Source organism: Leptopilina heterotoma, unplaced genomic scaffold (assembly GCF_015476425.1).
Source record: "Leptopilina heterotoma isolate Lh14 unplaced genomic scaffold, ASM1547642v1 Lhet_42, whole genome shotgun sequence".
Classification (NCBI taxonomy): Eukaryota; Metazoa; Arthropoda; class Insecta; order Hymenoptera; family Figitidae; genus Leptopilina; species Leptopilina heterotoma.
The window spans coordinates 3,072,596-3,086,162 of NW_025111078.1; the positions used below are offsets into that span (position 1 = coordinate 3,072,596).

The 13,567-nt window shown below is 38.2% G+C and overlaps 1 protein-coding gene across 3 annotated transcripts in view; it reads left to right on the forward strand.

Annotated features, from left to right (window-relative positions):
* LOC122506487 (protein groucho-like) overlaps positions 1 to 13,567 on the forward strand; it is a 143,759-nt gene that overhangs the window by 98,460 nt on the left and 31,732 nt on the right. For all 3 annotated transcript variants that reach the window (XM_043618700.1, XM_043618703.1, XM_043618701.1), the window contains exon 5: positions 11,369 to 11,506. In XM_043618700.1, the coding sequence (XP_043474635.1) occupies positions 11,369 to 11,506 (138 nt within the window). The remainder of the gene's footprint in view (positions 1 to 11,368; positions 11,507 to 13,567) is intronic.

Consider the following 13,567-nt stretch of genomic DNA (forward strand, 5'->3'; position numbering starts at 1 on the left):
TAATCGGGAAAAAATTTTTTTCATCACTAAAGCTTTCTCACTAAAAATTATAACAAATCCTTTTTACGCCACGCGGAAATAAATAAAAAAAAAAGCTGTTTCTTTGTCCCTGGGGTATTTCTAATTTGCGAGTTGCAACGTGACAAAAATAATTTCGTTGGATATACTTCATGAATATCTGCCGTTGGCTCGACGTATGCAATTTTTTTTTCTTCACTTTTTTTTTTGCCAATTTTTATTCTGTCTGCAGCGTCGCGCCACTGGTTTGGTCGTTGGTGCGTCAAGAGGATGGAGAGATGGTTGGAAAAGAGGAGGTCGGTGGAAGGGGGTGAATTGATAGAGGATGAAAAGAGAAAGAGACTAGAACTAACGAAACAGAACGTGATGGGATAGAATGGAGAGGAAGGCAACAAAAAAAAAAAAATGTGGAGAATGGGAATTGAAGGGAAAACGAAGAGCAAAATTCGCTATCGGAAAAATCGAGCTATCCGTGCCGCTACCGACGACCTCTCAATATAGTCACTATAACCCCCTGTAGAATGCATTTCCTCTTTTCTCTCTCGCACACAAGGTTCTTTTAGTTTTGTATTTTCCCATTTTTTACAAAACTCTTTCGCTCGCTCTCTCTCGTTCTCCTCTCTCTATTTTCCCTTATCTTCTCTACGTTTACATTCCTTTACAACCTCTTATCGATAATACCTTTTGCGGGGGTCTTTTCTTATGGATGAATAACAATGCATATATCTGCTGAAATAGCAGAAGGAAAAGATAAAATATTGACAAATATTTACTGAATCGAAAAACTGATAAAGTAATCGTAATCCTTCTTTGGCAAATACAAAATAGTTGAGGGGGAGTTCGAGTTTTGCTGAATTCCTACCACTTTAATGGTCCTTGAACATGAAACATTTTTTTTATTTTATCATTCACTGGGTTTTTGTTTTGGAATTGCAATGATGCTCCGGGTTTGGTAATCGAAATTAGTGGACCGGTATATCAACTGTCAGGAAAAATGAATTATAATTAGAGTCCCAGACTTACATTTCTGTTTGAAACCATTAAATTAGCCTTGTTAAAGTTTAGGAGAATTTTATGAACATTAGACCCCAAAAGAATTGAAGTTCGTAGGATGCTTTTAGGTAAAACACTTTTCTCCCCTTCGTCGAGAAGAAAGTTTCTTTGCTTTTACGAGTGGAATAGTTTCAGAAATAATGGATTTTACACGCACATGTATGTGTTTATATCAGGAGGAGGAAAAATTGGGTCCTTAAGTGCAGAGTGTAAACGAGTGTTGTTTTACATCTTTTATGTTTCGAGAATAATAATAATAATAATAATACGTTTTGTGTGAGAGTGATCCTTTAAATTCGCACCATTTTCCCACCATAAGAGACAAACAGTGGAGTCGTTAAGTCCAACATTTTAGGATCTTACACAAAAGCAGTATATCTATCCGTTACTTTACTTAAGTATAAAATGTATAAAATGTAATACCTTCACAGGTACTCGTAAGTTGGGCTTTTAGGTTAAGTACTACAAAACCCTACGTCAGAACGACACTCGTTGGACTTACTTTTATCACTTTTATGACTTTTATGAGTCGTCTTTACGGTGCGTGCTGCCTCGTTCGTTTCATCCGCAGTAGTTGGTGAAGGGAGGGTTGAAAACTTCCTCTTTTTTACCTTTAAAAATACCTCACTTTTCCCTTTGGTTGTGTCGCATTTTTCTTAATATGTATGTTTCACATACACAGAGACTTTTTAACTCCTCCCTTTTAGCTTGTTCTCATGGTGCTTTTATACTCGTCGCTCGGCACTTTTATCGATGCCAAGAGTGTTAGCGTTATGCCAGCTATCAACGGTGAGGGTTTGAAAAAACTCCCCAAGTTGAGGAAGGGGAATCGTTAAGAGACGTTTCTTCACTTCGAGGGTGGAAAAAAAACCCTCCACTTCCATTCGCGAGGAGCGTTAAAAGAATGTCGTTTGCATCCGATCCCCGCGAAAGGTCGGTCGTTAAGGACGATTTTCATCGCACCAGGGAATTACCTCTGACTCGTGCTTGCGACGATATTTTCGATTCTATATAGACGACGAGAAAAGGGAAAATGGGAATGAAAACTATAAAAACTCGACGGTATATTCTCTCTCGTACGATTATACCCCGATGACTTTGTTCACTAAAAATCACAATTGAATTTGTTTCCTCATTTTTTTTTTTTGTATTCAATCAAAAAAAAAATAACATATTTTTCACACTGATAAATGGGATAATATTCCAAAGTGGATATTTACTTGGAAGGACTGTAACAGAGAGTATGTATGATGATAACATAAATTTTGACTCGGACAAGATAATAAGTGAAGCAGTCATGCACAGGACACTTGAGATTTGATGCGAAATCCTAAACCGCACATAAACCTTATCTGCAAACCCTCGACTTCCTGCATTGCAACGACCAATCTAAACCAACACCTTTTGATAGTAGACACAGACTGCCTGAACTATATATACATGTGCTGAATACGAAGCGTCGCTTTTGGCAAATCGAAATTTTCAACGCCACAAGTATCCAATAGCCTACAAAAACCGAAATCTTCCGTTCTCCAAAAACTTCTATGTAAACTCTAATATTATCTTATCCCTACTCTTTATAATTACGATCAGAACCCCCAGGGGCCAGGAGTCTTCTTGGCCCAAGTTCCCAAAGTACTTGTAAAGACGTATTAAGTTCAGTAATTGGTGACTACTTAAATTCTAGAAATACACCTAAAACTAAAGTTGTATCAAGTCCTGGAATTGTTGTTTCACGAACTTCTGTAGGCAGTCCTACAAATGTGACATCAAGAATTGAAAGTGTCTTTGAAACTGATGCTTCATTAATTCTGGAATGTAGAACAACATTCCGGAGTTAATGAAGCATTTGATTTAAGTAAATTTTTGTTACTTCAATCAAAAATACCTGGCGAAAATTCTCAACTAAAAATTGATTTTGATTCTCGGTCGATGTTCGACTATCACATATTGACCTCAACGTTCTGACATCAAATTATTCGATTGTATAAATTACAAATCATTTTTTTATTCGATTGTATAAATTACAAAATTCTTTTTTTATTCGATTGTATAAATTACAAAATTCTTTTTTTATTCGATTGTATAAATTAGAAAAACATTTTTTAAAATAAACTTGAGAAATCGATTGTTCCCCCTTGGAACATCCATCTTGAATGAAGGACGACTGCTGACGCTGACGCTACCTCTGCTAATAAGACTACAATTTTATGAGCAGCGAAGTAGCTAGCAGCGGTTTTTTGATCCACAAATAATAATTCAGTGAATAGAGTAAATGTAAATTGTATGTATTTTGAATTTCGAGTTTCATAGAATAAAGGTCGTTGTAAAGAGCGTCAGCTCCTTAACGAGGGTGCGATGTGATCTCGAAGGGGTTCCCCCCCAACACTAATTTGTGTTTTGTGGAAAGCTTCGTCTCGCGCCAAGGGACTCTTGCGTTTCCGCCTTGTTATACAGTACGGTTCTGAACAGCTTCGTTAATTACGTTGCGCGTACATTACGTAAATGGGGAGACCCAAGCCACACAGTTTCGCCGAGAGCTTTTGTGCATAGACGCCGACCATTTTACGCCCTCTCTCTCATTCCTCACCTTCCAACATACAGCCAACACTATTTTCCGGGGTGGCAAACAAAAGCCTCGCAGTTCTCGACTGCCGAGGTCGACGCTTATAATGAAGATACTCGGTCACTGGGAACGACGCTTTATCTGGGTCCGGAACTAGGAATGCACATGTTAGTTATACCCAGGGGACTGGTTTGCGACACGCATTTAACCAGCAATTAATGGCAACTTAGTCTTACAAATCATTTTGTTACAAATCATTTTGGTTTTAGAATTTTAGTTGAAATCAGTCTTGATTTTCAATTGTAAAAGTAAAAACGAAATTTAGGGACATCTAATTATTCGATTGTGAAAATTACAAATCTTTTTGTTGTTGGTATGCTAGACATATTAGATTGAAAAATGATGATAAGTAATAGAAGATGGTGGGGTACAAAATGGAAATTATTTGAAATGATATTTGGTATTCTGAAATCAACAAGCGGCATTAACAAAGTGAACAGTGGTAATCAGTATTGAGTTTCATGGGACAGGAATATCCATTTTGAGCTTATACCCTGCAAACTATAATCCGCACGTTGATATTCAAATCACGCTATTGTTTCTCTCATCAGTTGCGCTTCGTGTTATTCAAATTGCAACACTACCAACATGATCTTCAAACAATTCAGCATAGCATTCTCTGTCTTAATGAAAATCCCACAATAGCAACTATCGTCTCCGTTCTTGAATATGATCCTTCTTGTAATCTTACATTTTGCAATTCTTTTCCTCACTACTTTTTCCATCAAATTTTATTCAATGGATTACTTTGTTACTAATTATATTGCGTCTATGGAATGACTTAAAATTAGAAGTACTTGTATTTGACTATTGAGTCTTATTAAAATTGTAAGTTTTGGAATTACTTTTGATGATTGGAGTTGTCTCCAAATTCAGCAAAGTTGAGAAAGAAGTTTCGGGGCTGAAAGACGAAAGTTTGGATCATCAGTTCAATAATCGGAATGTGGGTGACATGATGTGTATGCTGGAAAATACCGGGAAATAGTTGTTGGAGTGGGTATATGTCTGTTAATGTTTAGCGCAATCAGCGATAATGGCGGTCTATGGCGCGTTTAATCAAGGCAGTAGCCCGTAGTGGCTTGCGGTTCAGAGCTGACTACGGGGCGCGCGTGGTGTAAAGGAAAGGGCTTGTGGATGGAGCATAGCAGAGGATGGTTGCGGAATGAGACGGGAGAGGAGATTGCAGAGGGTTGGATATATCAGGTGGGCTTAGTGGTCGGCGCTGGCCTCGCATCGCCCCGACCAAAGAGTGGCCACTGGCCCGAGCAGCAGTAGACCGCACACTTCTGTATACAACTACACATGTGTGGGCGCACACACCATTGTATCCTTACACTACACACCTAACTACTAAATACTATGTATGGGTATATATACCTATAAGTATATCTATACACACATAAACTATACGTACAGATATACCTCTTCATACTAACCTATACCTAGGTTAGTATGAAGAGGTATATACACACAAGTTGATACACACCATCAGCACACTCTTGACACGCTGCTGCTGCTGCTGTATTTGCATGTGAGAGGTTGGAGAATCGTGAACTGAACCAGACTCTGTTCTACCCGCTTCCTCTGACGGTTAGTCTAGCCACTCGGTTGCGGTCAGACCGCGGCCAAGCCAACCCCGCTTGTCTGAGTGTCGACGTTCGAATGATCCTCCCCCTTCTATCCACAACTCCCCAGCCTTTGCTTTATACACCCCAATCAAGTGGAATGGGAAACTTATCAATCTTCAAAGCCTCAGTTCCTCATCAACAAATTGGCTAAACAATTTCCCTTTCCTCCCCTATAACGTTGTCTTTGATTTATATCGTCGGAAATCGTCGAAAACGCTCGCAGTCATTAGGGATCAAATGAGGCAATAATCTTTCGCTTGTATGCACTTGATAATTTACCATCATCCACGTTGATTTAGAGTCTTTTTAATTTATCTCCACATTTGAATCTTATTTAAATTCTGCAATTTGGTTTTAGTCTTCTCCTAACGAACAGGTTTTTGATGATCGTACCGCTTTTTGTCCTCTCTACCAAATTTGGACTCTGAATCCTTTTTTGGATCATGGTTGAAGATATCCTAAGAACGTTCTAAAATCTCTAGGATAGCTCTAAATGTGTTAAGGATTTAAAAAAGATGACCATTACCGTATCATCAAAAAAACGTTTTTAAAAAACCAACGGATTTTACTTTCTTGGCCAGGGAACAAATAAACCTTGCAATGATAAATAAACTCGTTTTTTCTGCATTAGATCATCAAACACGAACCAGTCAGTTGGAAATTCAAAGTTATAATGTATTAGCTCTGAGTTTATTACTAAATTCACCTTAACGAACGGCGTTTAGGTAAACGTGTGGCGCTATTTTAATGGTTTCCGCTGGTGGGATGCTCGACTTGTCGATGTTGTAGTTGGTCGGCTTCCTTGAGCATCTAATATCCTGAGTGCCCCTAATTCGCTACCCGTAACCCAGTGACGCGCTAATCGATCATCGTGCTTAGAAGGCGGGGGGGGATTTACGAGATTCTGACGCCTCACACCAAATCAATAGGGAGAGGGTTAAGTGCAAGCAAAGTAGGATGGCAATTACAAATTCGATGGTAATTAACCCTCACTAAAAGTTCTTCCTATCCGTACCCAATGTCTATTAACTTGTTAATTACACTCTGTAATGAACTCCTTCAAGAATGCCAGTTTGTCACATCAATAAATTCACCGTAATCAGAACTTTAATCTAATAACTTTTTTTTTTAAATAATTAATTCTACACTGATGGGCAAAGTCCCACGACAGCGTGGCAAAACGGAAATAATTGCTAAATATATGTTCAAGAATGATTAAACACGTTTAACTAAATTAGTTACAGATATATAACACTGAAGGGCAGAATTTCACGACAGTGTTATAAGCAAACTGTAATAAATAAATGAACAACCAACACTGAAGGGCCGAAACTCACAACAGTGCAGCAAAACAAAAGAAATATAACAATTAAATATGGAAATACAAACAATTAAATGATGGCGAGAAAAGAACACTTAATACAATACTTAATCAAAAATAAGAACATCCGCAGCAGTTGAAGCGTAGTTCCAAACTGACTTCTGCTCGTCAGGTGAGTGACCCGTTCGAAAATTAGAGTGGGGGGATGGTTCCCACCTATTGAATCCATGGTAATTCAAAAATAAGGTTGACTTGAATAACCTAACCTTACATTATTTTGTCATTAGCTCAGAAATTCACCTGAACAAAGTTTTTACTGGTGTCCGGGAGGGGGATATTCGAAGAGTGGTAAGAGGTTTTCAATTTTACCTCCAAATGGAAAGTACAAATTTTGCTTTTCGTTTTTGCTCGCGAATAATAAGCAATATGATATATATGCAGACCACTTAGCCATGACTTGGTCGTCTAGTACAAGAGTATTATATTATCGGCAGATAGGGAAGAGAGAGTGAGTCAAGAAGAGGACTTGGATGAGAGAGGTTCAAGTGCTGACGTAGCACTCCGAAGTTCAAACATCCAAACATCCCGATCTTTTGCCGTCTGTCAGATCCTTCATGTTCTCGATTGCTCCCCTTCCCCCTCTTCGCCTTCTCTTTACCTTCATGCGAAGATGAGGACCACTTATCCACCCCCCCAAACCCCACTTCACTTTTGCTCCCTCGCACGTGCACGTTCTCTCACTGGCAATTGTATAAACTGCCAGAGCCAATAGCCTAGCCTGATGCAATTCAACTTGTCTCTCCTTGCTTTGTCTAAACAAAAAATACAGTCAAGTGGTTTTTCAAAATTTTCCCAAGGAGAAAAAAAAATTTCTCTAAAAAAAAAATTTTCTTTTCACTATTTTGAATTCGATGGAAATATTTCCCTCATTGTTTATATAACCGTTTTTTTATTATAGCGTGTCACGAAACGAATTTTCTGTATCATATCGATTTTCAACGAGGCAACTCTCTAAATTAAGTTCTGACACGGAATTGCAAACGAGTCAGTAGTTTTCAATTATCGTCGGAACAAAATACATACATTAACCAAGCAGAGAAAGACTAATATGCGCTTGTGTGATAATTTGAACTTTTTCCATTTGAAAACTCAATAAAAAAACAAAACTTGATCATTTGTGAAATTCAAGCGCGGCAAATTAATAATACTATAAATATAGAGTGTTATTTAATATCACGATCAATGGCCATTTCTATTTTCTTCAAAAACAGGATAAAAAATATTTCATAAATCATTTGATATCTAATAAATGTCACTTTATTGTCACATCAATATTCTATTATAGTGACATTAATTTTATTATTGAAATAGAGGAAATATTTTTAATAGAAGAGAAATGAAATATCAACTATTCAGCAACATCGTTGAAAGTAGAAAAAAAATATATGAATCGTCTCAATTTCGTATAGTGTACCCGCGCACTTTACGGTCCTGACTTTTCCACACTCGAGACGAACGATTGGGTGGGTGAGAGGTTTAGAGTGTTGAGGGGTTGGAGAATGAATCGTATACGAGCAACGGGATTCGAGGTGTACCTCGGGGTATCGGATTATCGAAGTATCGAGAAGGGGAGACTTTGTGGTATGGGGTGTACAACAACTGCAGTGAAGACGTCGTAGACGACGAAAGCATTCGATTCACGTCAACGTTTTACAGGCGAGGAATTTTATCGTCACACTTCGTCACTTTGCATTTTCATACCAGTTCACTTCTATTTTACTGTCAAGCTTTTCGTGAAACATCTATATAGTTATAGATATGTGCAATATCGGTCACAATATGATCGCATTGAAAACGAGTCTTTGCGAATTATTTTCTTTATGATAGTTTGAGATTGACTAAAATTATGGAAGTAAAGGGGAATCTGGGGAGAAATTTGTTTGAGTATTTTTAAATAGTATTCGATTGTATAAATTACAAAATTATTTTTCCTAAAGTATTGAAATTAATTGTTGATGGTGTTGGACGTCTTGACTTGAAGAACGGTGGCCACTAGCTGAACAGTTCGCTTTTGTTCATTTCATCTTATTCGGAATGTGATCCGAACGCAATGGGAAGCATTTTCCTGAAGTCGACAAAGTGTTTTATTTCTCATTATCCAGGAGGAGTTTGCCATTTAAATAATATGAGAATGAAGTTAAATGGGTGATAAACGAGTTGGTAAATATAGAGGTCCGGGTGTTAAGATGTTGTCGGGAGTAGATAAAATATATTTTTGTTCTTGCAAACTTTATAATAGGAGTGTCTTAATGCATGTAGTACGTGGAAACGTTTTCGCCAGTAGGCGGCGTTTATTGTCTTGGAAAAGTTTCTGAACAAGCGAGAAATGACGCGATAGTTTATACGGCCCTGAAAAGGACACCCTTTTTAGAGTTGGCTGAAAGACGAAGAGACTGGTGTGCCTTGCCATGCCATGCCGCACCTACCCCATTCATTATTTTCATGGTTACCTCTCTCACCCAAGGAAAACTTCTCGGCAACGCAATTACGTCTGCAACGGCTACCCCATCCACTGGTTTTCTCTTCTACTCTTTTCCAACCCTCGAGCCAGCTTTTACTACTACAATTTCCCAGTTCTCTACTCTCTCTCTCTCTCTCTCTCTCTCTCTCTCTCTCTCTCTCTCTCTCTCTTTTTCCTCTATTGTTATCTCACTTTACTCTCGCTGACAGCGCAACTTCCGTCCTCCTTCCTCTTACGCGGATGGCTCAACTCATTTTCGCGTACGTTATAATTAGTGGCTTAATGACTGCCACTCGGAGGGCGACGGGTAATTAAAACAACAACTCCCAGTTTCCTCTTTCTCTCTCTTTCTCTTCCACTTTAATCCAGCTCTTTTTACCACTTTCATTTTGCCTCTGCTTCTCCCTTTTTCTTCCTCATCCCTCGTCTCCCTTATTCGTGTTCGTTGTGCGCTCGTGACTCGAGAGGGAAACTTGCCAAGAATTTCAGTGGCCGCGATATTTCAATTAGCATCTACCGCTCGTTTAAACGGCAGTGAAAGGGAACACGATAGGCAAAGAGAACCACATTTACAGGAACGACTTATGCGATGCCACGACCCACGTACATATACATTTATTCACATTTCAGTTTCCACACTTTGGATTCACACTTGAGAGCATTAGTATCGTATCGTTACTTATTTTGTCACAAATTACTCCCGTCGCGGAAAATATGCCTTTGGCTGTTGTATTTCACTCTGCGGATGCTAATTAGCTTTGTGTTGTTACTCACAACAATAATGTTGAATTTTTATTTATAGAAAATTGGAGGAATTATTTTTAAAACTGTATTTACTACAATTTGTCTAATTGGTGACTATAGTTCAACTTGCCGTAGTTATTAAATTAGTAAAATATCTATTGGAACAGTTAGTCTTAAGAAGACGCACGGACCGGAGAGAAAGACTAGTTTCTCCTACCGTCATTGGACAGCGTATCAAAATACCCCTACCAATCCCCTTGGCAATTAGCGTCTATATAAGCACCAGTCTTCTTGCATTCTGGGCATAGTCTATCTTGTTGTGCTAGCATGATCCCCCTGTTATGATCCCTCAAGAAATTGAATGCTTTTATTAACCTCGAGTTTAAATAGTAACTCTCAAATTTTTTAGATTAGAATAACCTCTAATGGGATTTAGAATTAATAAGTCAATCTAATAAAAAAAGTGGGCAAAAATGTAATAGGGAAATGCCACAATCATTTGATATTGGTAGACTGAAGATTGAACCACGACAAGTCTGCGCCACTGGCAACTCCGCCAGAATCTAATTTAATTCCTGTCAGTCTCTTCTGCCAGGGGCGCTTTACGAAGAGGAGTTGTAAACACCCTCGATACGATTTGATGCTTGCACCTGCACTCATCTCGTTCTTCAGTAGCTAATACGACTGTCCCGTTCTCTCACCGAGTAAATTAAAATCAGAGAGAAATTACCTTGACGTAATTTCCCCCTCGAATGAAAAAAAGAAAACAAAAAAATAAGGCATCTAAATTAATATTCAAAGTGGCAGTATAATTATAATTTACAACTCTATTTAACGTAACTGGGTAAATTTTTTTTCAAAGCCGGGAAAATATTCACTTTTTCAAATTCTATTTTGTATTTCATATATTTGTGAATCAAGCTTGTAATTGGTTGTTTGCGGTAATTTACAATGCTGAATAGGTTTAGTCTGGAAATCGCGAGAGTCACTGATTACACAGAACTGTGCGGTTAAATGTATGCAATTAGTTTATGTGTGTTGAAAGACCAGTATCGGTCTCTCCACGCGCATTAAACTGTTCGTTGAAATAGGGGATTACGCCCTCCAAGTATATACTCTGTATCGCAAGTCTCGTGTACTACCTCAGTTCAAATTAATTACTTAGTTGACGCGTGCGCATCAATGTATACCTTGACGACGTTTACTCCAACAAACTTCACCTGAATTCAAATCATAAACCATTTCCTCAAATCTTTGCTGTTAACAAATATTGATATATACTACGAATTTCGAAGAGAAAAAATAATGAACATAGAACTCTTTCCTTATACTAAAATATTTAATTTTGTAATGTAATTATCGGGGACATTTTCATGGGAGTGATATTAATGTTTTTTCGTTATTACTTTTTATGACTTCTCTCTAATAAATTGTTAATTAATATTGTTTTTTTACAGACTGAAATTGCGAAGAGATTGAACGCTATCATTGCTCAGATTTTGCCTTATCTCTCGCAAGAGCATCAACAACAAGTGGCCACTGCAGTTGAAAGAGCAAAACAAGTGACGGTGTCAGAACTCAATGCCATTATCGGGGTAAGTTTATTTTAATGTGTTAACAATTATTTCTTTGCAACTGGGATTATTCTTTGGGGAGATTATATTAGTCAAAGTGATATTGAAGCAAATTGTGATTTTCAGTTGGCGAAGTGTATAATATTCTCTTCCACTTTTCGGAATGATGTTGACACAGTTTTTAAAGTCTGCCTTGCCCATCTTGTTGAGTCTACTAGAGATCTTCAAAATCCAGCTAAAGATAACGATATTCGTATCATGCTCATTTTAGTTAGGATTAGATTAAATGCTCGCCAAAGTGAAGATTAAAAAGAATTGTGCTTATTGTAGAATCTTGTTGAAACGAAATTCACGTACTACTTGAACGGAATGTTGAGAAGCGTTCTTAACCGTATTTATCGTACGTGAATTTCCCACGTGTATTATCCAAAACCACAACGACGAATGAGAACCGCTGATCGTGCCGAGTCGACCAAGCTAAAGGAAGTCGATGCACGCCAGAGGAATCCAAAAGCGGGCGGATGGATACGTTCCTTCCCTCGATCCTCGCGAATCCCGAATCCTCTTCAATATTGCTCGAGCACTCAATTTCCTCCCTATTAAGCCGCCGGCTTCTCTCTCTCGTCCCTCTCCTTAACCCCCCTTTCCCATCTTCCTTTACCGACATTCAAGTTCCGTTCCTCCATCTCTTTCTCTCCCTCATCTCAAGTCAGACTCCTCTAACCCACACTCCCTTACGAATCTTATACCGGAATCTTCCTCGGGTTCTTGGCCAGATAGGTTATAGTGTTATGGCGCACGAGCACCGACTAATCAGGATTCCTGCTTCTTCCAGAGGGTGAGTTTCTTGGAAGGTAGTATGGGGACAAAATAGAGAGCGAGTGAGAGAGAGAGATGCTCCTTCAGATCCACAGCGTTGTCGCTACGTGCAGCAAATCCTTAGCAGAATCCCCAGGATTCCAACCCTCTTAACCCGGTCCTATAACCATTCTCATCTTCTTCATTCCTAGTCCTTTCCAGTCCTCACCCTCTCCTTCCATCTTCCTCTTTTGAGCCTCAACGCGACGCTCCGTTTGACAACAGGAAACTCAACTTGGAAAAACGAGATTCAAACTCTCATGGAATGAAACTCAAGCCAAGAATGGAAACTTGCGACCCCCTTATTTCTCTCTTCGCATTTCTCCATTTTTCTATTTTCCCTCCTTATTCCTGTTTTTTTCCTTTAGATTCAGGTACGGATGCTTGAGAGATTACTAACCCCCTTTAAAGAGATCCAACCTCCCGAAAAGGAGGACCTACAACTATTCTAGAGGTTGTGTATATATATAAACCTTGAAGACGTCTATTCCAATTTTATCCAAGTCTCAAATAAGTGCAATTTATTTCAGCATGAGCTTTCCAGCCGAGTCACTTTCAACTCAATCAGAATTGCTGTTAGCGAAAGGAATAAGAATTCCTTTATCCCAGTTTGAAAAAGAATGTTATGAAACGACGATACGGTTTTCACAGTCAATAGAACTGCAATTTCCTGCTGTGTATGTGTGTCGGGCAAAGAGACATCTCTTGTTGTCATCACTTTGTACCACGATTGTTAAAGGCCCTATTTGATATAGAGATTCATGGAAATGGAATCTCAAATATTCAACTTTATTCTGAAAATTAGAATTTCGAAAATGTTTCACGTTATTCATTATGCCTTTCTAGATTGTATTGCGTAATTACTTTTCTCTCTCGAGATATTCTTATCAGAGATTTGAGGTCAACAATTTATAATTATATCTCTTGATTAACAAAGTATCGAGAGTTATTTTACTTTTTAATTGAAATATTTATTACAGGACTGATATGTATATGGTTATCAAGAATTATCTCCCACATTTCTTTTCGAATAGCTTCGACAAAAACCATTTGAATCAGTGAAAAATTTTTCTATTTAGTTTCTTCTGAAAGAAAGATAAATTAATGTGTCGAATTTAGAGAAACTTTTTGGAGGAGCTGCGGGAAAAAATAATGTATTCCAAGTGGATCGGCCAATATCCGAAAAAACTGAAAGCTTTTCACTTCGGTTGGGGTCTTGGTGCT